The 25,665-nt window shown below is 44.6% G+C and overlaps 1 protein-coding gene across 2 annotated transcripts in view; it reads right to left on the bottom strand.

The window, feature by feature from the left end:
• Positions 1–25,665, bottom strand: part of neurl4 (neuralized E3 ubiquitin protein ligase 4) — a 134,583-nt gene that overhangs the window by 67,070 nt on the left and 41,848 nt on the right. For both annotated transcript variants that reach the window (XM_063048849.1, XM_063048850.1), the window contains exons 5-9: positions 23,510–23,598; positions 13,383–13,455; positions 10,421–10,682; positions 4,646–4,827; positions 2,620–2,705 (exon numbers count right to left, since the gene is read on the bottom strand). In XM_063048849.1, the coding sequence (XP_062904919.1) occupies positions 2,620–2,705; positions 4,646–4,827; positions 10,421–10,682; positions 13,383–13,455; positions 23,510–23,598 (692 nt within the window). The remainder of the gene's footprint in view (positions 1–2,619; positions 2,706–4,645; positions 4,828–10,420; positions 10,683–13,382; positions 13,456–23,509; positions 23,599–25,665) is intronic.

Raw genomic sequence — 25,665 nt, 5'->3', positions numbered from 1 at the left:
ACACACAAACAATTGTATTTTTCATGTCTTTATTGAACACATTGTTTAACCATTCACAGTCCAGGCTGGAAAAATTACATAAACCCTTGTATTTAATAACTGGTAGAACCTCCTTTACCAGCAATAATCTCCACCAGACGTTTCCGGAGTTGATCAGGCTTCCACACAGTGATGAGGAATTTTAGACCATTCCTCCATAACAAAACTATTTCAGCTCATCAACATTTCTGGGTTACCTTGCATGAACAGCCCTCTCAGGTCATGCCACAGTATCTCAACTGGGTTAAGATCTGGACTCTGACTTGGCCATTCCAAAATAGGAATTTTCTTCTTATTAAACCATTCTGTTGTTCATTTACTGTAGTGGTTCGGATCATTGTCTTGTTGTATAAGCTTCAGGGGACTGAACACTACCCCAACATTCTTTTGTAAAATGTCTTGATACAATTTTGAATCTGTTGTTCCTTCAACATCTGAAAGCTGTCCAGGCCCTGAGGCAGCAAAGTGACTCCAAACCATGATGCTCCTTCCACTATGCTTCACAGTTGGGATGAGGTTTTAGTGTTGGTGTACAGTGCCCCTTTTCCTCCAAACATAGCAGTCTGCATTTCTGCCAAAAAAGTTCAACTCTTTCCTCATCTGTCCACAGAACATTGTCCCAGAAGTGTTACAAAACATCCAGGTGGTCTTTTGCAAACTTGACACATCCAGCAATTTTTTTTGGAGAGCAGTGGTTTCCTCCATGGTGTCCTTCCATGAACACCATTCTCGTTGTGTTTTTCTTATAGCGGACAGAGTCTTTGGCAAATTCTAGAGATTTCTGCAGGTATTTTGCTGTTACCCTTGGGTTCTTTTTCATCTCCTTCAGCATTCATTGGAACACCTGATTTCAAATAGCTTTTGTGGAAGGCATTACCCCAGAGGTTCACATACTTTTTAGAACCGAGACTGCGATTGTTTAAATGGTGTACTCAGTATTGATGAGAAGTACTAAATTTAAGCAGTACAATTGTTTGAGTTATTAGTTTAGGTAGATTATGTTTGTATATTATTGTGACAGAGGAAGATCAGACCACATTTTATGAGAATTTAATGCAGAAAATCAGGTAATTGCAAAGGGTTCACAAACTTTTTCTTGCAACTGTACCTATCCAATCTTCTCTGGAACACTGAAATCAAGCTCACATGCACCACTGCACTGGCAACTCGCTCTGCACTCTCACCACCCTCTGAGAGAAGAAGTTCTCCTTCATCACAAAACAATTATTTCCACCATGCCCATTTTAGCTCCAGGGAACACCTTGGTGCAAGTGTGAGATAGCTGTACCCTTACTAGTGTGTCAGTAGGTCGTGAGATGGATTGCGTCCCACTGGCAGATGGATACAGCCTCAGACGAGAGGACCAGGGCTATGCGAATGTAGCACTGCCACAAGTACTATTTTCAAAAGTTCAATATAAATATATCATAATGCGTAAATGTCACCATATACTACCCTAAGATTCATTTTCCTGAAGCATTCACAATAGAACAAAGAAATAGAACTGAATCAATGAAAAACTAGACACAAAGACTGACAAGCAACCAATATGCAAAGGACAACAAACTATGCAAATATACAAAAACTTCAAATAATAAGTAAATAATAGAACTCGGAACATGGGTTGTAGAGTCATTGAAAGAGAGTCCATACATTGTGTTCCGTGATTAGTACAAAAGAACAAGTAATTCAATTCTGGGCCTCCTCTGCCCCCTCAAGACCAAAGATCCCACAGATACTTCAGTAAGGCAGATGGGAGAAAGCTCTCCCCGTAGTCATGGGTCAATATTTAACTACCTGCCAATACTCTCTCTGCGCCTTCTGTTTCCCACACGGTTGGCAGAGACCAATGAGTTGAGAATACAATTCCCCGACAATTCAGAAACCAATACCATTCTGAGAAAAGACTGGTCAGCCCAACTAAGCTCAAGTCTTCTTGAATAAAAAGAATGACCATAATTATAACCAACTGGTCTTCAGAACTTCCTCCAGCAGACAATTAATCTTGAAACACTGATACCACAGATCCCTCCACAGATGCTGCTTGATCCACTGAGCCTTGGTTCAGAAGAAAGCACTAAATTTACTGTCTTATATGAAATTGGCCCTCCAAGAGGACCACAATCTTGTTGTTGGGTTTGGAGTCTTGTGTGCCTCAATGAACGGGAGAGCTATATTGGCTGGAGTCAGGACTTTATACTTTGGCTCTTGGTAGGGTCACCCGTGCCAAACAAGTCCAAGGATAGAGGACAGACTGGGAGTGGTCCACCAGTCCTCTGGGTTTGGGGGTTCAGCTCAGGAATAACAAATCTGACTGACAAAACAAAACTGTTATGGAAATAGCAATGAAGAATCCTTCTGCACCTGAGCGTAATGGTATTCCTGAATCTCCACCCGGGACTTGCGTGACTGACAGTGGTGAAAACCAAGGGGAAGCTACTGACACAGTGAAGACCAGCAGAGATGGCGGACCTTCATTGCTGCCCTAAATGCCAGTGGCGTAATGGGCCACAAGTATATGCAATTGGACATCCCCCCCACATAACCTTTATCAAAAGGGTTAAAGCAGAGCAGCCTCACCTTTAAGCGATCAAGGTTGTGACCATACTCGTCTAGAATGGTAGTTCCATTGTGCATCACTCCATTACCAGTCATCATCCAAGTACCTGAAACAACAAACCCACCTTTTCAGTTTAAACAAAATTAGGCAGGGATGAGTAAGATGTCGAAGGAAACTGGAGCACATCTGGGAATTCGTGCAGTAACAGTGAGAACCTACAAACTCCAGGTCAGCACCAAAGGTCAGGAGTGAACTCTGGTCAACACACACGAAATGCTGGAGTAACTCAGCAGGTAAAAGCAGCATCTATGGGAAACAGTAAACTGTTTGTGTTTCGGGCCAAGACCCTTCAGTAGAACTTTGAAGACGAGACTCAGACCAAACAGAGACAGTTTACTCTTTTCCATAGATACTTCCTTTATCTGCTGAGTTCTTCCAGCATTTTGTGTTTGCTGCTCTGGATTTCTAGCATCTCTTGTGTGTGAACCCAGGTCACTGGAGTTGCGAGGCACCAACTCCACCTGCTGTGCAGAGTGCGATTTGCAGGCTTCCTTCCTAAATTAAAATCAAGGCGCCATCAAGCAATACAGACGAAAACAGGCCCTTCTGCCCAACTGGCCCATCCACGTCAACCACAGTATCCACTCAGCAGGCCCCAATTTTCTGCGTTTGGACCATATCTGAGACATGCCCCTCCATAGACTATCCAAGTCCTCCCTTAATGAAACTTGACTCAACCACTTTCTCTGGTCGCCCATTCCTACCATCCTCTGCATCACAAATCTGTGCTCTCTACCCTGATGAATCTGTTCGCCCTAGTTTTGGATGTCCGCCCTAGTTTTGGATGTCCACCCTACCCTGATAAATCCATGTTCCCTAGGTTTAGACACATTACCCTGATGAATCTGTGTTCCCTAGGTTTAGACACCCTACCCTGTTAAATTTGTGCTCCCCAGGTTTGGACACCCTGCCCTGATGAATCTGTGTTCCTTAGGTTTGGACACCCAACCCTGACGAAACAATTGAACCATCCAGCTTATTTATCCCTCTAATAATTTTAAACATAAATGGTACCCTTCATTTTCCCATGTTCCAGGGAATAAAGACATTGTTTTACAACTTCAAAACATTAAACTAATTAAAAGAAAAACAAGAGGCCAAGATATGCCAGTCTTACTTTGTTCTTATAAGCAAAGCGTGCATATATCACGAGCATTATGGCGTATACAATTCATGTATTTTTACATTTAATCCATAATGAATTATATAAACAAAATATGCTTAATCAAGCAATATAGTTACAAGATTACTCAAATATTACTCTAAAGTTAGAGACACAACACCTAAGCTGGCCAACCTCTCCTATAATTTTGGTCCTCTGGTCATAGAGTCATCAAAAAGTACAAGAGAGAAAAAGGCTCTTCAGCCCATCTCGTCAGTGCTAAACCATTTAAACTGCCTAGTCCTTTTGACCTGCACCAGGACAATAGAACTCCATACCCCTACCATCCATGTACCTACCCAAACTTCTCAAATGTTGAAATCAAGCTCACGTGCACCACTGGCAGCTCGTTCTACACTCTCACCAGCCTTTGAGATATTTTCCACTCATGTTTCCCCTTAAACTTTTCACCTTTCACCCTTAACCCATGACCTCTGGTTGCAGTCCCACCCAAAAAGCCTACTTGTATTTATCCCATCTATACCCCCCCCATAATTTTGTATAACTCTATCAAATCTCCCCTCAATCTTCTACATTCCAAGGAATAAAGCCCTAACCTATTCAATCTTTCCATATGGAAACATCCTTGTTAATCTTTTCTTAAAAGAGTACATATTAGTTACTCAATCTACTTTTTTTTAAACAATCTACACACTTAATTCAATTTCCTAAATCACTATTGGAAAATTCAAGTCTCTGGACTACTTTTCTAAGGGCAAAAATACCATTGTACTGAAATACGGATTGGAAATAGGAGAAAGGTGAGGGAAGGGAGTACTGGTCGGGAAAAAATGAAATAAAAGTAGGTACCGAAGGAAACAGACCTGAGCGTAGATTAGTCATAGTGGACGGTAGCTGAAGGTAAGCAGGATTGTGAGTGGTAACGCCGATTTCTATGGACCCAGCCCATTTGTCTACCATCTTGTCAATACGGACTTGGAAGATCTCATTGCTCCTGAGGGACCTGTTGCTGAGCACCACCCCGTGGTTAAAGTCATCTGTTGCACTGTATAGGAAGAACACACAGCTGTTAGAGAATATTCTGGACAGAGTGCATGACAAAATATTAACTTCAGCAACCCATCTTTAGTCCTGAACATGGACTGTAGATTAAATTTAAAACGAACTCTGGAAAATAGGATCCTAGAGCTGTTAATTGAAAGAACAGACAATGCGGAATAACATTCATTTTGGGTGTCTGGAGTGTGGGTGTGAAAGAGGTGTGAAAATTACATGCAATTCAAAGGAAGCATTGTAAATAAGTTGTAACTACAGAATTGTCCTTTGATCTTTGGCATATTAAATGTCATGTAATATTGGATCGAGCTGGTCTCTTCCTCCAAAAGGGTCTCATTCTGATACCTGCTGTGTCTCATTTTGTCGAATAAAAGACTACTTTGTATCTACCACCTGCGTCTCTCCAATGGCTTTGTCACACTGCATCATAGACGCTGCCCAGAAGGCAGCAATGGCAAACCACTTACATAGTAAAAAAAAATTGCCAAGAACGATCAAAACCGGAAGTTTTTATGCATTAAGTTGCTGCCAGATGATTGGCTAATTAGATATTTGCATGAACGAGCAGGTGTACCAAACAAAGTGGTCTCGAATACAGCAGGGCACATAATGAACGATACACTCAATGACCACTTTGTTAGATACACCTGCTCGATAATCCAAAGATCTAATTAGCCAATCATGTGGCAACAACTCAATGCATAGAAACTTCCGGTCAAGACAGTGCTTGGTAAAATGCTCCTTCAGTCAACATCTTCTGGATAGCTCATGATACCATACATTTCATTTCTTATGTCTTTTTAATTTGTTTTCTGTCTTGAATGTGATTCTGGAACTGTTGAAGCCTGTGATTTGCAGTTTGGGTGTTTCAGCACTCTACAGTCTCTGAGAGAATTTTGAAAGGCAAAGGCCGCGTGCACGAACTTTGTGGTGAGAAGGCTGTGGTGTGCAAGCCGATGTTTGACTCTATCTCGCCGATTAAAGCTTCCATGTTCGCTGACTAAAGTGACAAGGGAAATGGAAATATTGAGGCGAATGTGGAAGGTGAGCATCCACTGCCTGCCTTTTGATTGCTGGTGGGATCACTCTGCTGCGGAGAGTGGAGACTGCCTTTTGATTACCAGTGATTTTGTTCTGTTGTCAGAGAGGGGATACTGCCCTTTGACTGTTGGTGGGATTGCTCTGCTGCCACAGATGAAAAGCCCATCACTGTGCTCGGAGAATGTTACCCAGGTTTTCTGCATTTTGGATGTGGACTTGGACTACAGATTTTTTTTTCCACCACTCTTATAATTTGTTATATTCTGGTCGCCTCACTATAGGAAGGATGTGGAAGCATTGGAAAGCGTACAGAAGAGATTTACCAGGATGCTGCCTGGGTTAGAGAGTATGCATTATGATCAGAGATTAAGGGAGCTAGGCTTTACTCTCTGGAGAGACTGAGGATGAGAGGAGACATGATAGAGGTATACAAGATATTAAGAGGAATAGATAGAGTGGATAGCCAGCACCTCTTCCCCAGGGCACCACTGCTCAATACAAGAGGACATGGCTTTAAGGTAAGGGGTGGGAAGTTCCAAGGGGGATATTAGAGGAAGGTTTTTTTACTCAGAGAGTGGTTGGTGCGTGGAATGCACTGCCTGAGTCAGTGGTAGAGGCAGATACACTAGTGAAGTTTAAGAGACTACTAGACAGGTATATGGAGGAATTTAAGGTGGGGGGTTATATGAGAGGCAGGGTTTTAGGGTCAGCACAACATTGTGGGCCGAAGGGCCTGTACTGTGCTGTACTATTCTATGTTTTCACCAAATCTTTCTCGTTTTTTCGTGTGCGAGGGAGGGGGATTTGGAGGACGATGTGCTTGTTCCATTTTGGCTCAGTTTTTCAACAGGGAGGAGGGATTTGGGGGTGACGATCGTGCTGACGTTCTTTTCTTTCTCGGTTTCGTAGCTATCTGGAGAAGAATAATTTCAGAGTTGTATACTTTGATAACAAATGAACCTTTGAATCTTTGAAAAACATGGTCAAGAGGTTCAGCTGTTGTTCAGACCAAACATTAGAATAGGGAAGAAATGTCATCTAAATGACTTCAACCCTGGAATGATTGGTGGTGCTAGATGGGGTGATCTGTGTATCTCAGAAACTGCTGATCTTCTGGGATTTTCATGCATAACATTCCCTTAGAGTTTACAGAGAATGGTGTAAAAAAAAAAATCCAAGTCAGCGGCAGTTCTTTGTGCGAAAACACCTTGTTAACGAGAGAAGTCAGAGGAGAAAGGCCAGACGGGTTCAAGCTGACAAGAAAGTGACGGCAACTCAAATAACCACACGTTATAACAGCGGTGTCCTACAAGAGGACCAACACTTCTTATTGTACGGCTTAGAGGTTTGACCTGGAGAGCAATGTTGGCTGGAGTCAGGGCTTTATGCTTTGGCTCTTGGTAGGGTCACCCATGCCAAACAGGTCAAAGGGAGAGGCCAGACTAAGAGTGGTCCACCAATCCTCCAAGAGGAAGCTACTGACATGATGAAGGAAGCCCTGAACACCTGCAGAGATGGAGGACCTCCACTGCTGCCCTAAATGCCAGCGGTGTAATGGGCAAAAGAAAAGAACAATAGTGGTGTGCAGAAGAGCATCTCTGAATGCATAACACAATGAAGCTTGAAGTAGAGTGGCTGCAGCAGCAGAAGGCCACATACATACAGAAATGCACTCAGTGGACACTTAATTAGGTTACCTCCTATACCTCATAGTGGCTAATGAACATATAATGTTTACTCTGTGAGCTACATGCAATCAATGAATTTCATTGTGTCCAGGTATAAATGAAAATAAACTATTCTGAATCAAAAACCTGAGACTAAAGAGTCAAACAAATGCTTCAAAACTGACAATTTTGTTTTAAGTACGTGAGTATGTTGATTAATGCAATAGCTTTCTTAATACTTGGTTACACAGTGGATTTCAATTATTTGGGCCATTGGTTAATCAGAGAATCCGCTTATTTAGGACAACTCTTAATGAACAAAAATTAATCAAGAAAATAGCTGAGATTCCCTTCAACATACTCAAAATGCTGGAGCTCAGCCAGTGACTGTGGAAATAAATAGATAATCTGCAGTTTGGGCCGAGGCACTTCTTCAGAAGTCCGAAGAAATGTCTTGGCTTGAAACGTCAATTATCTAACCATTTCCATAGATGCTGCCTGACCTGCTGAGTTCCTCCAGCATTTTGTGTGTGTTGCTTTGGGTTTCCAGCATCTGCAGAATTTCTCGTGTTTGCGATTATCTTCGTGTGTTTGGGAGACTATGCCATTTCACTGGAACACGGCAAACAGCATTTTAACCAGCATCAGTCACACACACTAGTGTGGCCGTGAGATACGATACTGTGCTTAAAGCAAACCGCAAACCATTTTTTCAAATAGCGCCAGTTGTATGTGCTCCTCTTCAAAAAAGCAGCAATTCTTGTCACTGATAGTTGGTGAAAAATAAGCAGCAAGTCATTCTGAACTGTTTTGCTCATTGTGATTTCAAGCATTCAGACTTGGAGATGCCAGAAACTGCCAGGAGTGAAAATGATACGATTTCACTACTTCAACAAGTTAGGAACTACAAAGAATTTGAAGGTATCAACAATCATCTTGATTGTTACAAAGAAAATGAAGATTCGGGGATGCAATCGCAAAAGCATTATATGAAGACTGTCCATTATCTGCACTAGATGTCTGCGCTGATTGTTTATTTACTTCAACCAGGAGAGCACGGCAACCGTACATGGGATGAATTCCTCTGTTGATAATTATTAGGAACTAATACACTTTTATATACTGTAGTAGTTTTGGTAGCACTCTAATTTATTCTGTATTTAATTGAAATACATAATTTGTTATTCAGTTAAATAGTAGTTTGTCTTTTTGATACTTTAACTATTGCTATGAAACTTAAGCTAATTGGGACAGCTGCTTAATTAGCCCATAATATACTGGTTCCTGTGTCCCAACTAACCAGAATACACTGATACTGCAGCTCATTCCAAAACGGGCTGAGAAACAAGTTAAATGAACCTTCTCTTCTAATGGCAAGGTAGCACAGTGCTTCACTGCACTAGGTCAGAGGATCAGAGATTTTTCAGCTTTTGAAGGGTTAAGTAATAGCTGATTTCTGGGTTTAAATTTATTTACGGCTTTTGCCACACTGCACCCCATCCATTTACCGTATAAACAAAAAGAAATCAACTTCAATTCTAAGTTTTAAACCGATTGCTTCCTCACAGGTAGGTGAAAGTGGCGACCCAGGTGAAGAGAGCAGAGAAAAAGGTATTTAATTTAGTATGCCTGCCCACATGGGTCAAGAGTTAGGGAGTCAGGTTTGAAGCCATACAAAACATTGGTTAGATTGCACTTGGAATACTATGTACAGTTCTGGTCACCACACTACAAGAAAGATGTGGGAGCAACAGAGTACAGAAGAAAGCAACTCGCGCGCGCACACACTATAAATGATGAAAGAACTCAGTATCTCTGGAGAGGAATAAATAGTCGATGTTTCACGCCAAGACCCTTCATCAGAACTGGAAAGGAAGAGGCCGGGCAGAAGCCAGAAGGTGGGGGTGTAGTAGGGAAAGGGGAAGCTGGTAGCTGATAGGTAAGACTGGGTGAGAGGGAAGTTGGGTGGGTGAAGGTGATGAAGAGAGAAGCTGGGAAGTAACATTTGGAAAAGGGAGGGGGCTGAAAGAATCTAATAGGACAGGGCAGTGGACAATGGAATAAAGGGAAGGCTGAGGAATACCAGAGGGAGGTGATGGATTTGTCTCCTTCCACATGGATTCTGACAGCATTCACTCTTCTGATCTCTTCCTGGGCTTCCTGGATGACCATGAACCAGTAACCTTGCCCCAGTTCACTGAAGGAGGGGCCAGGCAGTTTGAGCTGAGAGAGTGTGCCTATTGGTTCAGAAGACCTTTGACAACCTCTACTGATAGCTCATACCCTCTAAAGAAAAGGTACAGAAGTAGTTTACCAGTGTTAGGGTACATTCTGAAGTTGGGGCATAATTCAGATTTGAACATGGAGTGCAGTTTGGATTTAAAACGCAGCTCAGAATAATTGATCTTAAATGTCTGCATATGCATAAATGCAGCCTGGAGTCAGTGGAGATACACATTCATTTTGGTTGCATGGAGTCTGAGTGTGAAGACGGAGGTGTTTAAAAATGATATGTAATTCAAAGGAAGCATTGTAAATACATTGTAAACATACTTGCTGTTACCTTTGATCTTTAGCATTAAAAAAATGTCATGTAATTTTAGCTTGGGAGGCCTCTTCCTCCAAGAGTGTCTCAATATGATGCCTGATGCTCGTTTCTGTTGAATAAAACACTTCTATACCAACTAGTTCAGTGTCTCTCCGTTGACTTTGTTCACGTCACAACAACCAGCATCTAGGTAAATCCTTTCCGCGCTCTTTCCATAGCCCCATCTTTCCTGTAATGGAACAACCACAACTACATACAAAACTCCAAGTAAACTTGGAAGTCCTAGAGCACAACTGAACTCAGGAGCTGAGGGACCGTGAACTTACTGCGGCCTCAGGGCAGTCCGGCCGTCACAGACGATGGCAGCCTTCTGCCCGCAGTTGGGGTGGAAGAGTAGCCGCTCCACCTCGCCATCCCCCGAATCGAAGACACGCCGCCCCACGTCCGGCGACAGCGCCCTCATGATGGCATTGTTCCTGCGCAGCCGGTCTGAGTGGTTGTGATTGTGGACAATGGTCACCTTCACTGCCATGCCATAGAGATCCACCACCCCATAGACTGTGGGCAGGGTCTGGGTGGCTGCTACCCCTGAGAAAGAAATTCCGGTGGGGGGAGAGGAGAAAACACAGTGAGGGTGAGCAAAGATAAACAAAAGACGATACAGATAAAAAGAAAGCAGAAAAGAAATTGAATCATTAAGTGAAATGATCTGATCTAAATTTGTAAGATAAATTAAGGTATAGTGCCTCTAAGAAGCATTCATTCCCCCCTCCCCCCCCCAGAAGCTTTCATGTTTTATCGTTTTACAACATTGAGTCACAGTGGATTTAATTTGGCTTTTTTGGCACTGATCAACAGAAAATGTGTCTTTCATGTCAAAGTGAAAACATCTCTACAAAGTGGTCTAACTTAATTACAAATATAAAAGACAAAATAATGCACAAGTATTCACCCCCATTTAATACTGCACACCAAATCATCACTGGTGCAGCCAATTGGTTTGAGGAGTCACATAATTAGTTCATTGGAGAAGTCAAGATGTTTTAATTGACTGTAGTAAAAATTCACCTGTATCTGGAAAGTCCAACTGCTGGTGAGTCAGTGTCCTGGCAAAAACTACACCATGAAGACAAAAGAACACTCCAAGCAACTCCAAAAAGGTTATCGAAAAGCAAAAGTCAAGAGATAGATACAAGAAAATTTCTAAGTCACTGAATATCCTTTGAAGTATAGTTAAGTCAATGATTAAGAAATGGAAAGAATATGGTGCAGCTGTAAACCTGCCTAGAGAAGGCCATTCTCAAAAGCTGAGTGAATGTGCAAGAAGGGGACTAGTGAGGGAAGCCACCAAGAGACCTACGAGGACTCTGGAGGAATTACAAGCTTCAGTGGCTGAGATGGGAGAGAATACGCATACAACAGCTGTTGCCCGGGTGTTTCACCAGTTGCAGCTTTATGGGAGAGTGGCAAAGAGAAAGCCAGTGTTGGGGAAAAAAAATTCACATGAAGTTTTGGCTGAAATTTACCAGAAGGCATGTGGGAGACTCTGAAGAAGGTTCTATGGTCTGATGAAACCAAAATTGAACTTTTTGGCCATCAGACTAAACACTAGTTTTGGCGTAAACCAAACTCCGCACATCATCAAAAACACACCATCCTGACTGTGAAGCATGATGGTGGCTGTGAAGGTAGAGAGTAAAATGAATGCAACAAAATACAGGGAAATCCTGATGCAGTCTGCAAGAGAACTGTGACTTGGGAGAAGATTTGTTTACCAGCAAGACAATGACCCCAAGCATAAAGCCAAAGCTACACAGGAATGGCTTAAAAACAAAGTTAGTGTCCTGGAGTGGCCAAGTCAGAGTCCAGACCTCAATCCAATTGAGAATTTGTAGCTGGACTTGAAAAGGGCTATTCACTCACAATCCCCATACAATCTGACAGAGCTTGAGCAGTTTTGTAAAGAAGAATGGGGAAAAATTGCAATGTCGAGATGTGCAAAGTTGATACAGACCTATCCACACAGACTCAAGGCCATAATTGCTGCCAAAGGTGCATCTACTAAATACTGACTTGAAGGGGATAAATACTTACCCAATAAATTATTTTGTGTTTAATAATTGTAATAAATTTAGACCAATTTGTAGAAATTTGTTTTCACTTTGACATGAAAGAGTCTTTTCTATTGATCAGAGTCAAAAAAGTTAAATTAAATCCACTGTTTCAATGTTGTAAAACAATAAAACATGAAAATTTCCAAGGGGGGAGGGAGTGGTGAATACATTTTATAGGCACTGTAGGTAAAATTAAAACACGCGAATGCTGGGGCTTCAGTATAAATCAGAATGTGCGTGTGTGTTTTCCCCCAGGTGCTCCAGTTCCCTCCAGCATCCCAAAGACCTGTAGGGTTGCTATAAATTTCCCCCAATTCCGGGATTTTAGCTAAGATGAACTATCCCTTTTCACAGATGCTGCCTAACATATAAAGAACTTTCAGCATCAAATTTACAGTTGTCTGCACCACTGTCTGGTAGGAGTGGGGGGGGGGGAGGTGGTACTTCACAGGATCGAAGCAGAGGTGTAAACTTAGGTCCATCTTGGGTACTAGCCTCCATAGTATTCAGGACATCTTCAACGAGTGAACCTTAAAAAGGTGGCATCCATCATTAAGGACCCCCATCACCCAGGACATGCCCTCTTTTCACTGTTAACATCAGGAAGGAGGTACAGGAACATGAAGGCTGTCACTTACGCTTCAGGAACAGCTTCTTGCCCTCTGCCGTCTGAATTCTAAATGGCCATTGAATACATTAACACTATCTCTCTACTTTTTAAAAATTTGCTTTTGCACTAATTTAGTTATTTAATAGACATTTATATAATTACAGTAATTCCTTTTATTCTTTATTATGTACTGCTGCTGCAAAGTTAACAACTTTCATGACGTATGCCAGTAATATTAAAACTGATTCTGATTCTGATCATTATTCATCTGGTTTCCATTTACAGGGAGAACACTGTGCAGAAGTTAAGTATGTACCAACAAAATTAAAATAGTGACCGCTTTCCTGCAGATGTCCTGAAATGACATGACACAACCTTCCCCCTTCCCGTCAGTTCAACCAAATGCTGCGCATTCTGTCACCATTTGTCCAAAAGTGAAATCAGGGCTTCAGTAAATTGTGTCAATGACACCCCTTGTCAAGTTGGAATAATAGAAGCTGGTGGGACAACCAGACCAAGGTTACAGACTACACCGAAGACAAGTTAACCTGAAACTCGGCTTACCTTGGTCAATGCCATTTATGTAAAAGTGCAAGGCTCCACTGGATTTCCTCATGAGGCCGATGTGATCTCCTTCCTGTGGAAGGCAATAAAAGCGTCTCAGACAACAAAACACTCTTGCCAACCTTCAATACAAACAATGGACAACAAAGAATACATTTGGGTGTATCTTTTGGATTCTGAGCTGCTAATCATGAAAAATCACAAAGAAATTTCCCAACCTCGCACCATTTTTTAAAAGATTGCCTATATTTCTTATTTCAATTCATAATTCAAGTCAGAATAATTGATGCCAAGATTAAGAAATGAAAGTTTGTTCGTCCACAAATCAAACAGGTCATCAATGACAGGTGACACACATCAAAGTTGCTGGTGAACGCAGCAGGCCAGGCAGCATCTATAGGAAGAGGCGCAGTCGACGTTTCAGGCCGAGACCCTTCGTCAGGACTAACTGAAGGAAGAGTGAGTAAGGGTTTTGAAAGCTGGAGGGGGAGGGGGAGATCCAAAATGATAGGAGAAGACAGGAGGGGGAGGGATGGAGCCGAGAGCTGGACAGGTGATAGGCAGAAGGGGATACGAGAGGATCATGGGACAGGAGGTCCGGGAAGAAAGACGGGGGGGGGGGTGACCCAGAGGATGGGCAAGAGGTATATTCAGAGGGACAGAGGGAGAAAAAGGAGAGTGAGAGAAAGAATGTGTGCATAAAAAAGAGTAACAGATGGGGTACGAGGGGGAGGTGGGGCCTAGCGGAAGTTAGAGAAGTCAATGTTCATGCCATCAGGTTGGAGGCTACCCATACGGAATATAAGGTGTTGTTCCTCCAACCTGAGTGTGGCTTCATCTTTACAGTAGAGGAGGCCGTGGATAGACATGTCAGAATGGGAATGGGATGTGGAATTAAAATGTGTGGCCACTGGGAGATCCTGCTTTCTCTGGCGGACAGAGCGTAGATGTTCAGCAAAGCGGTCTCCCAGTCTGCGTCGGGTCTCACCAATATATAAAAGGCCACATCGGGAGCACCGGACGCAGTATATCACCCCAGTCGACTCACAGGTGAAGTGATGCCTAACCTGGAAGGACTGTTTGGGGCCCTGAATGGTGGTAAGGGAGGAAGTGTAAGGGCATGTGTAGCACTTGTTCCGCTTACACGGATAAGTGCCAGGAGGGAGATCAGTGGGGAGGGATGGGGGGGACGAATGGACAAGGGAGTTGTGTAGGGAGCGATCCCTGCGGAATGCAGAGAGAGGGGGGAGGGAAAGATATGCTTAGTGGTGGGATCCCGTTGGAGGTGGCGGAAGTTACGGAGAATAATATGTTGGACCCGGAGGCTGGTGGGGTGGTAGGTGAGGACCAGGGGAACCCTATTCCTAGTGGGGTGGTGGGAGGATGGAGTGAGAGCAGATGTACGTGAAATGGGGGAGATGCGTTTAAGAGCAGAGTTGATAGTGGAGGAAGGGAAGCCCCTTTCTTTAAAAAATGAAGACATCTCCCTCGTCCTAGAATGAAAAGCCTCATCCTGAGAGCAGATGCGGCGGAGACGGAGGAATTGCGAGAAGGGGATGGCGTTTTTGCAAGAGACAGGGTGAGAAGAGGAATAGTCCAGATAGCTGTGAGAGTCAGTAGGCTTATAGTAGACATCAGTGGATAAGCTGTCTCCAGAGACAGAGACAGAAAGATCTAGAAAGGGGAGGGAGGTGTCGGAAATGGACCAGGTAAACTTGAGGGCAGGGTGAAAGTTGGAGGCAAAGTTAATAAAGTCAACGAGTTCTGCATGCGTGCAGGAAGCAGCGCCAATGCAGTCGTCGATGTAGCGAAGGAAAAGTGGGGGACAGATACCAGAATAGGCACGGAACATAGATTGTTCCACAAACCCAACAAAAAGGCAGGCATAGCTAGGACCCATACGGGTGCCCATAGCTACACCTTTAGTTTGGAGGAAATGGGAGGAGCAAAAGGAGAAATTATTAAGAGTAAGGACTAATTCTGCTAGACGGAGCAGAGTGGTGGTAGAGGGGAACTGATTAGGTCTGGAATCCAAAAAGAAGCATAGAGCTTTGAGACCTTCCTGATGGGGGATGGAAGTATATAGGGACTGGGCATCCATGGTGAAAATAAAGCGGTGGGGGCCAGGGAACTTAAAATCATCGAAAAGTTTAAGAGCGTGAGAAGTGTCACGAACATAGGTCGGAAGGGATTGAACAAGGGGTGATAAAACAGTGTCGAGGTATGCAGAAACGAGTTCGGTGGGGCAGGAGCAAGCTGAGACAATAGGTCGGCCAGGACAGGCAGGTTTGTGGATCTTGGGTAGGAGGTAGAAACGGGAAGTGCGGGGTGTGGGAACTATAAGGTTGGTAGCAGTGGATGGGAGATCCCCTGAGCGGATAAAGTCGTTGATAGTGTGGGAGACAATGGCCTGGTGCTCCTTAGTGGGGTCACGATCGAGGGGTAAATAAGAGGAGGTATCCGCGAGTTGTCGCTGTGCCTCGGCAAGGTAGAGGTCAGTACGCCAGACTACAACAGCACCCCCTTTATCAGCGGGTTTAATAATAATGTTAGGATTAGTGCGGAGGGAGTGGAGAGCAGAGCGTTCCGAAGGAGTGAGGTTGGAATGGGGACGAGGTGCGGTGAAGTCGAGGCGGTTGATGTCCCGTTGGCAGTTGGCAATAAAGAGATCCAGAGCAGGCAGAAGACCAGAGCGGGGTGTCCATGAAGAAGAGGAGGGTTGAAGACGGGAGAAGGGGTCATCGGTGGGGGTGGAAGAGTCCTTGCCGAAGAAGTAGGCTCGGAGACGGAGACGGCGGAAGAAAAGTTCCGCATCATGGCGAACACGGAACTCGCTGAGGTGTGGGCGAAGGGGGACAAACGTGAGGCCCTTACTGAGAACAGAGCGTTCTGCCTCCGACAGTTGAAGGTCGGAGGGGATGGTAAAGACCCGGCACGGATGAGAGCTGGGATCAGAGGGGGGAGGGGGGAGGCTGGTGGTGTCAATGGAGAGGGGAGGGTTGGGGTGAGAGGAAGATGGAGCCTCTGAGGGCTCAGGAGTTGACGGTGGGATCTGAGGAAGACGGGGCTGCGGAGTGGTGGTGGGGGAAGGGGAGACGGGAGTCACAACAGCAGCACATAAAGACCCGGCCTGGAGTTCAAGGCTGGAGTCGCAGTTGGTGGTTGCGCGATCGCTTTGAATGTCTCCATGGTCGTTGCTGGAGTCCGGGTTTTGAATATGTCCTGAGGTGTTGGAGCCGCCGAGATCAACGGCAGGGGCCGCAACCGAAAGTTCATGCCTGCTAGCGTCGGGGCCGGCAGGCTCTGGAGTCCGTAGATGTAAGATCTTGCGATCTTTGCCTAACATGACAAAGTCAAAGAAACGGCGATTGCAGGCGTGGATCCGACGGAGGATGAAATAACGGGTAGGACCATTACAGACGGCGAAGAAAGTGTCCCGAAGGTGTGGAAGGGTCTGGGATAGGGACACCAAGTACCTCCTCATGGCGGAGAGCGTCGCCTTCAGAGCTTGACGGGAGAAGCGGCGAGAGGCAGAGTCAATGAAATGTGAGTACCTGGGATCCTCATTCAGGGCCCCAAACAGTCCTTCCAGGTTAGGCATCACTTCACCTGTGAGTCGACTGGGGTGATATACTGCGTCCGGTGCTCCCGATGTGGCCTTTTATATATTGGTGAGACCCGACGCAGACTGGGAGACCGCTTTGCTGAACATCTACGCTCTGTCCGCCAGAGAAAGCAGGATCTCCCAGTGGCCACACATTTTAATTCCACATCCCATTCCCATTCTGACATGTCTATCCACGGCCTCCTCTACTGTAAAGATGAAGCCACACTCAGGTTGGAGGAACAACACCTTATATTCCGTATGGGTAGCCTCCAACCTGATGGCATGAACATTGACTTCTCTAACTTCCGCTAGGCCCCACCTCCCCCTCGTACCCCATCTGTTACTCTTTTTTATGCACACATTCTTTCTCTCACTCTCCTTTTTCTCCCTCTGTCCCTCTGAATATACCTCTTGCCCATCCTCTGGGTCACCCCCCCCCCGTCTTTCTTCCCGGACCTCCTGTCCCATGATCCTCTCGTATCCCCTTCTGCCTATCACCTGTCCAGCTCTCGGCTCCATCCCTCCCCCTCCTGTCTTCTCCTATCATTTTGGATCTCCCCCTCCCCCTCCAGCTTTCAAATCCCTTACTCACTCTTCCTTCAGTTAGTCCTGACGAAGGGTCTCGGCCTGAAACGTCGACTGCGCCTCTTCCTATAGATGCTGCCTGGCCTGCTGCGTTCACCAGCAACTTTGATGTGTGTTGCTTGAATTTCCAGCATCTGCAGAATTCCTGTTGTTTGCGATCAATGACAGGTGATTTGAAGAACTTCTAGTGGGGCCAGAGAAAATCACATGGAAGACATTCAAGGATGATGTTGAAAATTTCTTGGCAACTACAGAGCACCAAAATACGTGTAGCTGGTTGGCAACATGCTTCAAACACACAAAACCGTGAAGTGCAACGTGTCACAAAAAGATTCATTTTCTGTACTCCCATTCAGACTTCTTCCCTGCAAATCTTGGTGCTGTCAGTGACGAGCATGGTGAAAGGTTTCACCAGGACATTACAGTCATGGAGAAACTGTATGAGGGTAACTGGAATCCATCAATGCTGGCCGATTACTGTTGGACACTTAAGTGAGAAGTCTCAGACAATGAGTAGAAATGAAAAGCAACAAAACATTTTTACCTCAGTTGAACTATTGCGAAGTATCAGACTGTTAGCAATGAAATGCATTATATTCAATAAAATTTAAATTCTTGTTTCTCCAAGTTCCTATATGATATAAATAGTCTGAAATTATGTTTGTGTTCAGCTTCAAGCAATCTATCATAAACAAAAAGAGATTTTTGCCCAATCTACACTTTGTCTTTTACTCATGAACAAGTCAGATCAGATCAGATCCATTTATTGTTGTATACACCAGGGTACAATCAAATTTCCTGCTTACATGAAGCTTACAGAGTAAACAGCACGTCTGGGAAATACAATGACAACGGTGCAGAAGCTATAAGGAATCTGTAGCAGCGCAAAAAGAAATGCTAACATGACAATATGGAAGAGGTGGAGTTCAGAGTCCAAGACCCTGACAGCAACGCTGTGAAGGGGGATCAAATCAAGTTTATTGTTATTTAACAATATACACGTATATCACCAAATGAAACAATGTTTCTCCAGAACAGGGTGTAAAACACACAATAACTTTGGAAAGTAAGAATTAAATCTACAAACGAATTACGCATAAATAACAAACTAAAGTGCATACATTAAATATTGTAGGGTACAGTACAAACTATCCAGTGACACTTCGAATGCGATGCAGCAGGGAGTTCGGAACCCTAATGGCCTGAGGAAGCTTTTCCCAATGGAGTCTCCTGCCTGATGGTAGAAAGTCAAAGAGGATGCTGGATGGATAGGTGGGATCCTAATACTAAGGGCCCTGCATACGCAGCGCTCCTGATAAATGTCCCTGATGGAGGGTAGGGAGACCCTTACGATTCTGTCAGCCGTTCTCACTGTACTTTGTAGGGACTTCTGGTTCGATGCCTTACCGGAGATGCAGCTTGAAAGGATACTCTCAAAGATGCTCCTATGAAGATAGATTGGGGTGGGGCCCTTGCTTGCTTCAATCTTTCAGGAAGTGGAGGCGCTGCTGTGTCTTCTTAGTCAGGGAGGTGATACTGAGAGTCCAGGTAAGGTTGTCCATGATGTGAACTCCCAGGAACCTGGTGCACTTACCTCTCTCTACAGATGACAGGGTGATTCATTCAGGAGCTGAGAGCAGCAGGGAAGAAGCTGGTCCGAAATATCTGGCTTTCAGGCTCCTCTATTTTCTCCCAGAAGGAAGCAAAGAGAAAAGGACATGACCAGGGTGGTGGGCACGTCTGACAATACCATTAGGTCTTCCTGAAGCAACGCAGTGTGAAGGAAGTAATGACCCTTTGATGGACAGAGCACTGTTTACTGCCTTCTGCAGGTTCTATCACTCCACAGCAGAGCAGCTACCATCCTAGGGACGTGGTGAGTTTCAGAACATCTACACATTTTAACTTGTCTTCCATCCTCACCAATGCCAGCACCTCCGGAATATTTCCCTCTTTCCTATGACGCACAGCACTGCGTGAAAGTCATGTGCGAGTGATGATAAACCTGATTCTGATATGGGTCTCCATTGTGGCATTCCTTCTCTGCCACTTGTCCTACACCCCTCCTGTGATGCTCCACCCATCCCTTTCCCAACATCCTTTGCTCCTACCAGATTTACAAACTTGCACTCTGTTCCATGTTGACAAATACAGTACTGTGCAAGTCTTAGTCACCCTAGCTATGTATATGTGCCTTCGATTTGTGCACAATACGGTAGATAGCATTTTTTTTAAACCCACAATCCCATTAACGACCAATTTTTTCCTGCAACCTATTCTCTCCACATTCCCATCAGACCCCCACCCCCTTCCATTCTATCCCTCACACAAACTAGGAATGATTTACAGTGGCCAATTGATGATAGCTGAGGCCCTCCATTGTCCAGGGTTGACCATGGATAATATGTTGTGATATACAATCCTGGGCAGTATGATTTGGAGAGCAAGCTGTTGCCCATGCAGTAGGCTTCCCTTCTGCAGCTGGTAAATCCAAAGGAATGGCAGAGACCGATACAGTTTGGCACCCAGCTGTATCGCACGAGTTACCAGTCAGAGTTGAACTCAACGTTGGATTACCTCTGGGATCCGGCACCAGTATTTTTCCAGATTTTTTTCCTCAGGCTTTACTGCAGAAGCCTTCCCCATAAGTGGATATAACCACAAGACAGCAGAGGTTTGAGATGTGAGTTTTTCCCTTCTTCTATAGGAGTTGTCAACCACAGCTGACGAGCCTCATCTGCCTGAAGAAATGGTTTTAAGGTACTAGTAACCCATCTTTGCCTCTTCTCCTGTCAGCCTGTCAGTAGAAATAGTTCCACCAGGCCTGGTAGCTAAATCAACTGGACTTGGTTGTCAGAGGCTATTTGAGATGCTCCCCATTGAGAGCATTTAATAGATAGTGGGAGCATATCCCCACTACCTCCCTCACCTATGGATGATTTTAAAAATGCTGGGATCGGTGGGAGAGAAGGCTTAGATTGATCTTAGAGTAGGTTAAATTATGGGTGCATAACATGATGGGTAATGTTCCATTTTCCAATTAACCTACCGAGCCCACAAGGACAGGATAGAGAGCATTAACTCCACTGCTGCCCCATACATAGTCATAGAGGTGTACAGCACAGATACAGGCCCTTCTGCCTATCTAGTCCATGCTAGACGTCTGTCTACCAATTCAACTGCAATGGGAAACAGAATTTTGTTTGGGTGCAATATTCAAAAGGTCACTGGATTCTGACCTACTCATTGCCCAGACCCCAATTGTGGAGGCATGCTGATCATGAGATCAGTTACACTAGTGCAGGGGTTCCCACCCTTTTTGTTTTTAATGCCATGGACCCCTACCATTAACCAAAGGGTTCACAGACCCCAGGATGGGAAACCCTGCACTGGTGGATGCAAGAGGTAAAAGGTAACACCTTCCCCTTTCCCATTAACTCAACAACTAGACCACTCACACAGCATGCAGAGGGTTGTTCCCCAAACTCCAGCGGAGCATCATACCAGTAACTTCAACAATGGACAGCTTAACTAACACAACCACACCCTCCCCCCTCCAGTGACCCTGACACCTGGTTATCTAAGTGTCCAGTTTACGTCAATGTTTCCAGTTCCAAGCTTTGTGTAAACAAGCATCTAAGAGAGAGCCATGAGCAAAACATTTGAATAGAAGGCGAGCCAATTATCCTGGGTGGCCCACGCAAGGAGCAGCTGAACTTGCGAGAAAGCAAAAAAGAATCAAAAGAAAAAGCTGAAGAGAGGTGGGAAAGTACAGAATATATTTTTAAGTACCTTGGAGACTTGCCATACCATGACGAATGGAAAATGTGTACAAGAGAATGCGGTCAGAGCAAGAAAACTAGTGACGTCAGGAGAAAGAGAACTGCAGTTAACAGAACAGCCAACTGCCATATTCTAGGCTGCACAATAAGCTAAGATCAGAAGATCATAGCACAGAATGAGGCCATTTGGCCCATCAGGTCTGCTTCGCTATTCTATCATGGCTGATTTATTATCCCTCTCAACTCCATTTTCCTGCCTTCTCCCTGTAACCTTTGACCCTTTACTAATTAAAAACCTTTCAAACTCCACTTTCGGTATACCCAATGACTTGGCCTCCACTGTCATCTATGACAATAAATTACACCGATTCATAACCCCTGGCTACAAAAGTTCCTCCACCTCTGTTCTAAGTGGACATCCCTCTATTCAGAGTGTGCTCTCTGATCCTAGACTCTCCCACTGTTGGAAACCTCTCCACATACACTCTCTTGAAGCCTTTCAATATTCGATAGGTTTCAATGAGCTCCCCACTCAGTCTTCTAAATCCAGTGAGTACAAGCCCAGAGCCATCAAATGATCCTCATACATTAACCCCTTCATTCCTAGGAACATCTCATGAACCTCCTCTGGACCCTCTCGATACCATTTCTTAGCTAAAAGGCCCACGTGCTGAGAGATGCCTTGAAGCTCCATGTAGCCACCATGAAGGCCTTGCAAGGAAGGACACTGCAACACACATCAAAGTTGCTGGTGAACGCAGCAGGCCAGGCAGTATCTCTAGGAAGAGGTACAGTCGACGTTTCAGGCCGAGACCCTTCGTCAGGACTAACTGAAGGAAAAGTTAGTAAATCTTACTAATTATGTAATTATCTAACTACAGGTATATCAGATACAAATTCAAATAAAACTAGTTCAGGTACAGTTATTACTGTTCAGAAATGAATCTCAGGGTTGTATATGGTGACCTACAGTACTGTGCAAAAGTCTTAGGCACATGACTTAAGGTGCCCAAAACTTTTTCACAGTAGTGTAGTAACTTTATGCATTGCAGTGTACTGCTGCAGCAGCAAAAAAAACAAAGTTTCAAGACGCATGTGAGCGCTGATAAACCTGATTCTGATCTGGGTCTCTATTGAGGACTGAGAGTAGGAAGGGGGCAGGGAGAGAGGAATCATGGTTGGGAAAAGGGGAAGGGAGAGGGGAGGGAGCGGGACGCACCAGACATTCTGAAATGATCACTAAACCAATTGTTTGGAATCAAAGGACCCTGCGAATCAAAGGTCTCAGGGTTGGGTGTGTTTAAACCCGCGCCACCCCCCTTACCCCGGCACTCCTTCTCCAGCACCTGCACCACACCCCTCTCACAGTGCTCCACCCAACATCCTTTAATCTTGCCAGATTGTTGAGTATGCCCACAAGAAAATGAATCTCAGAGTTGTATATCATAACATACTGTATAAGTACTTTGATAATGTACTTTGAACTTTGATCCCCATTTTATGCACTATTGATTTTTTGTATTTATTCTGTAATTTATCGATGTTTACGTATAAAGTACAAATATAATTAAGTCAGATGATTTCCCCCCCCCCCGCCCCCGATGCTGCCAGAGTTCTGGGTTTTGAACAAGGTTTAATCGATGCAGTTTATGGATTGGAGTCAACTTCACGTTATGATGTGTTCCTGGTCACTCTTTTTTTCTTGCTGTTTTGGGCGATTTTGAATCAAAGCAGCTGTCAGCTAACAAACACTGAGCTGAACTGAATTTGTCTGGACTCTTTTCGATTTAGTAAGTTACATCTGTGTCTTCTGCTCATTTTTTTTGGTTGCCATTTGTGCAATTTGGTTTTTCTTGCACGTGGAGGGGGGGCTTGATGCTTTTCTTTGAACGGGTTCCATAATTTTCTTTGTTTCGTGGGGAAGGTGAATCTCAGGGTTGTATATTACATACATATTTTGATAACAAATGTACTTTGAATCTTTGAAACAGCAAATCTTTCATACCACAAACAACAAACTTTATACTTGGCAGCGATAAGAAGTCTGATTCTAATTCTCTGGAATTCCTCATTGCACTTTAACAGAGCATCTGTGTGTATGCAACCTCCGGCTTTGCACTGTCTTGCTCCCGTGATAATGGAGGAGTCATTACCTGCAGCTCATCCAAGCTGAACTCGCAGTACTCCCTCCGTGTCCCCTTCCCATTGGTCAGGATTCCACAGCCGCTCATCATAATTGTCCCTGCAGGGATAAACAGACAGAAAGTGTGGACGCAGCTCCTGAGGACCACACCAGTGCACCACACAATCTCACCGATACTGCAGTAACAGATCATAGTACAGGACAGCACAGAAACAGACCCTTCGGCCTGCAATAGCTGTGCCGACCACGGTGCCAAACTACAGTAAACCCTCTTGATTGTACATGACCGATATTTCTTCATTCCCTATCTGTTCATGCCCAGTAGTCATGTGATCACGTAAGATGTCTTCACACAACAAAAAAGAATAATTTCTCGAAGCGTGGTTCTCTACGGAAGAATCCGTCAACAAACACATCAACAAATCTGATATATGAACCCTTCCAGAGAAAAGAGAAACAATGGCATCAACAAATTGTAAGTAATCTCAGGGTCTGGACAGCCAATCAAACACTTCCAATGGACCTCCCTCAAAGCTAGCCAATCAGAATCTTCTACAGCTAAACTGCTCACAATGTTTTGAGCCAGCCAACCAGATCACGACATCTAATCAACATCCTTTCAAAACCCGGAGGAGTATAAAAGTCGACATTCTGAGGAGACAACACCCTCAACTGCGCACTGATGGTGGCTTCTCAATTGGAGCTGAAACATCTGCAAACATTTTGCTAAGCTCTGCGATCAACCAAACTTCCAAAGTAAGATGTTCTCCTAAGGGGTTGTCTAAGAGGTCGTCAGGTGGCTGTGGAGGCCATTCATGAATCAGGGCTTCCAGACACAATCCTTCCTCCTTCCCCAATTGCTGCTTGCCACAGGAAATAATCTGGGAAGTTAGGATATATTCCCTTAATGGAGACCATCTGCAGGTGACTTTGTTTAACGTGAGGACACTGAAGCAGGTGCAGCCACCACACAGTCCAGTGACATGGAGTACAAGACAACTGGGGACTCCTTCATTGCTGCACCCTTCCTCCACCTTACCTGCTGTTGAGATCTGTCATCATCTTCTGTCAGTTCCTCTGCTCAGGTCTTGGTTAGAACCTCTGCCTTGACCCTACCAGGAGCTAAACTCCAGATGGCAATGTTCTCAGGATCACAAGTATCTCCATCATGACAAGGTGACAATCCTCAGAGAAGAGTCCTAAGTGCTTCCTAAACACCACTATTGTATCCACCCACCACCACCCCAGGAAGCCCGCTGCATGCACCTGAAGGCATCTGTTAGTCTTGCGAGACCATGGATCTGCACCTGGAAAGTCTTCACTCTCCAAGACACAGGCCTGGGCAAGGTTGTATGGAAGACTGGCAGTTGCCCATGCTGCAAGTCTCCCCTCTCCACGACACCAATGTTGTCCAAGGGAAGGGCATTAGGACCCATACAGCTTGGCACCAGTGTCGTCGCAGAGCAATGTGTGATTAAGTGCCTTGCTCAAGGACACAACACGTTCCCTCGGCTGGGGCTCGAACTCACGACCTTCAGGTAGCTAGTCCAATGCCTTAACCACTTGGCTATGTGCTCCTACTATCCATGTTAAAAAAACACTTCCCATGGGCACCTCCTTTAAACTCTTTCCCCTCCCGCCTTAAAGCTATATCCTCTAATACTCGACATTTCTACCCTAGGAGAAAGACTGTCCACTCTATCAATGCCTGTCACAATCTTATAACACTCTTATCACATCTCCCCTCACCATCCGCCACTCCAGAGGAAACAACCAATGCGCCTCCTTAAGGTTCATATGCTCCAACCCAGGTAGCGTCCTGGTAAACCCCTTCTGTACCAATTAGCATATACTGCAGAACGTTTCACAACTTTTACATCATTTTGATTGTGTTCTCATTCTGTAAATAACCTCATTTCATAGTTTTGGTTCATTTTTCACACCAGCTGCCCCAAAACCCCTCCCCACCATTGAGCATATCTACACTGAGTGCTGTCACAGGAAAGCAGCATCCATTGTCAGGGACCGCACACAACCCAGGACATGCTCTCTTCTTACTGGTACAGGAGTCTCAGGACTCACACCACCAGCTTCAAGAACAGATATTACACTTCAGCCAAGATATTCTTACACTAAAGGGAATAACTTCACTTGTCCCATCACTAA

This window comes from Mobula hypostoma, chromosome 5, assembly GCF_963921235.1.
Source record: "Mobula hypostoma chromosome 5, sMobHyp1.1, whole genome shotgun sequence".
Taxonomy (NCBI): domain Eukaryota; kingdom Metazoa; phylum Chordata; class Chondrichthyes; order Myliobatiformes; family Myliobatidae; genus Mobula; species Mobula hypostoma.
This window is presented reverse-complemented; position numbering and strand designations above follow the sequence as displayed.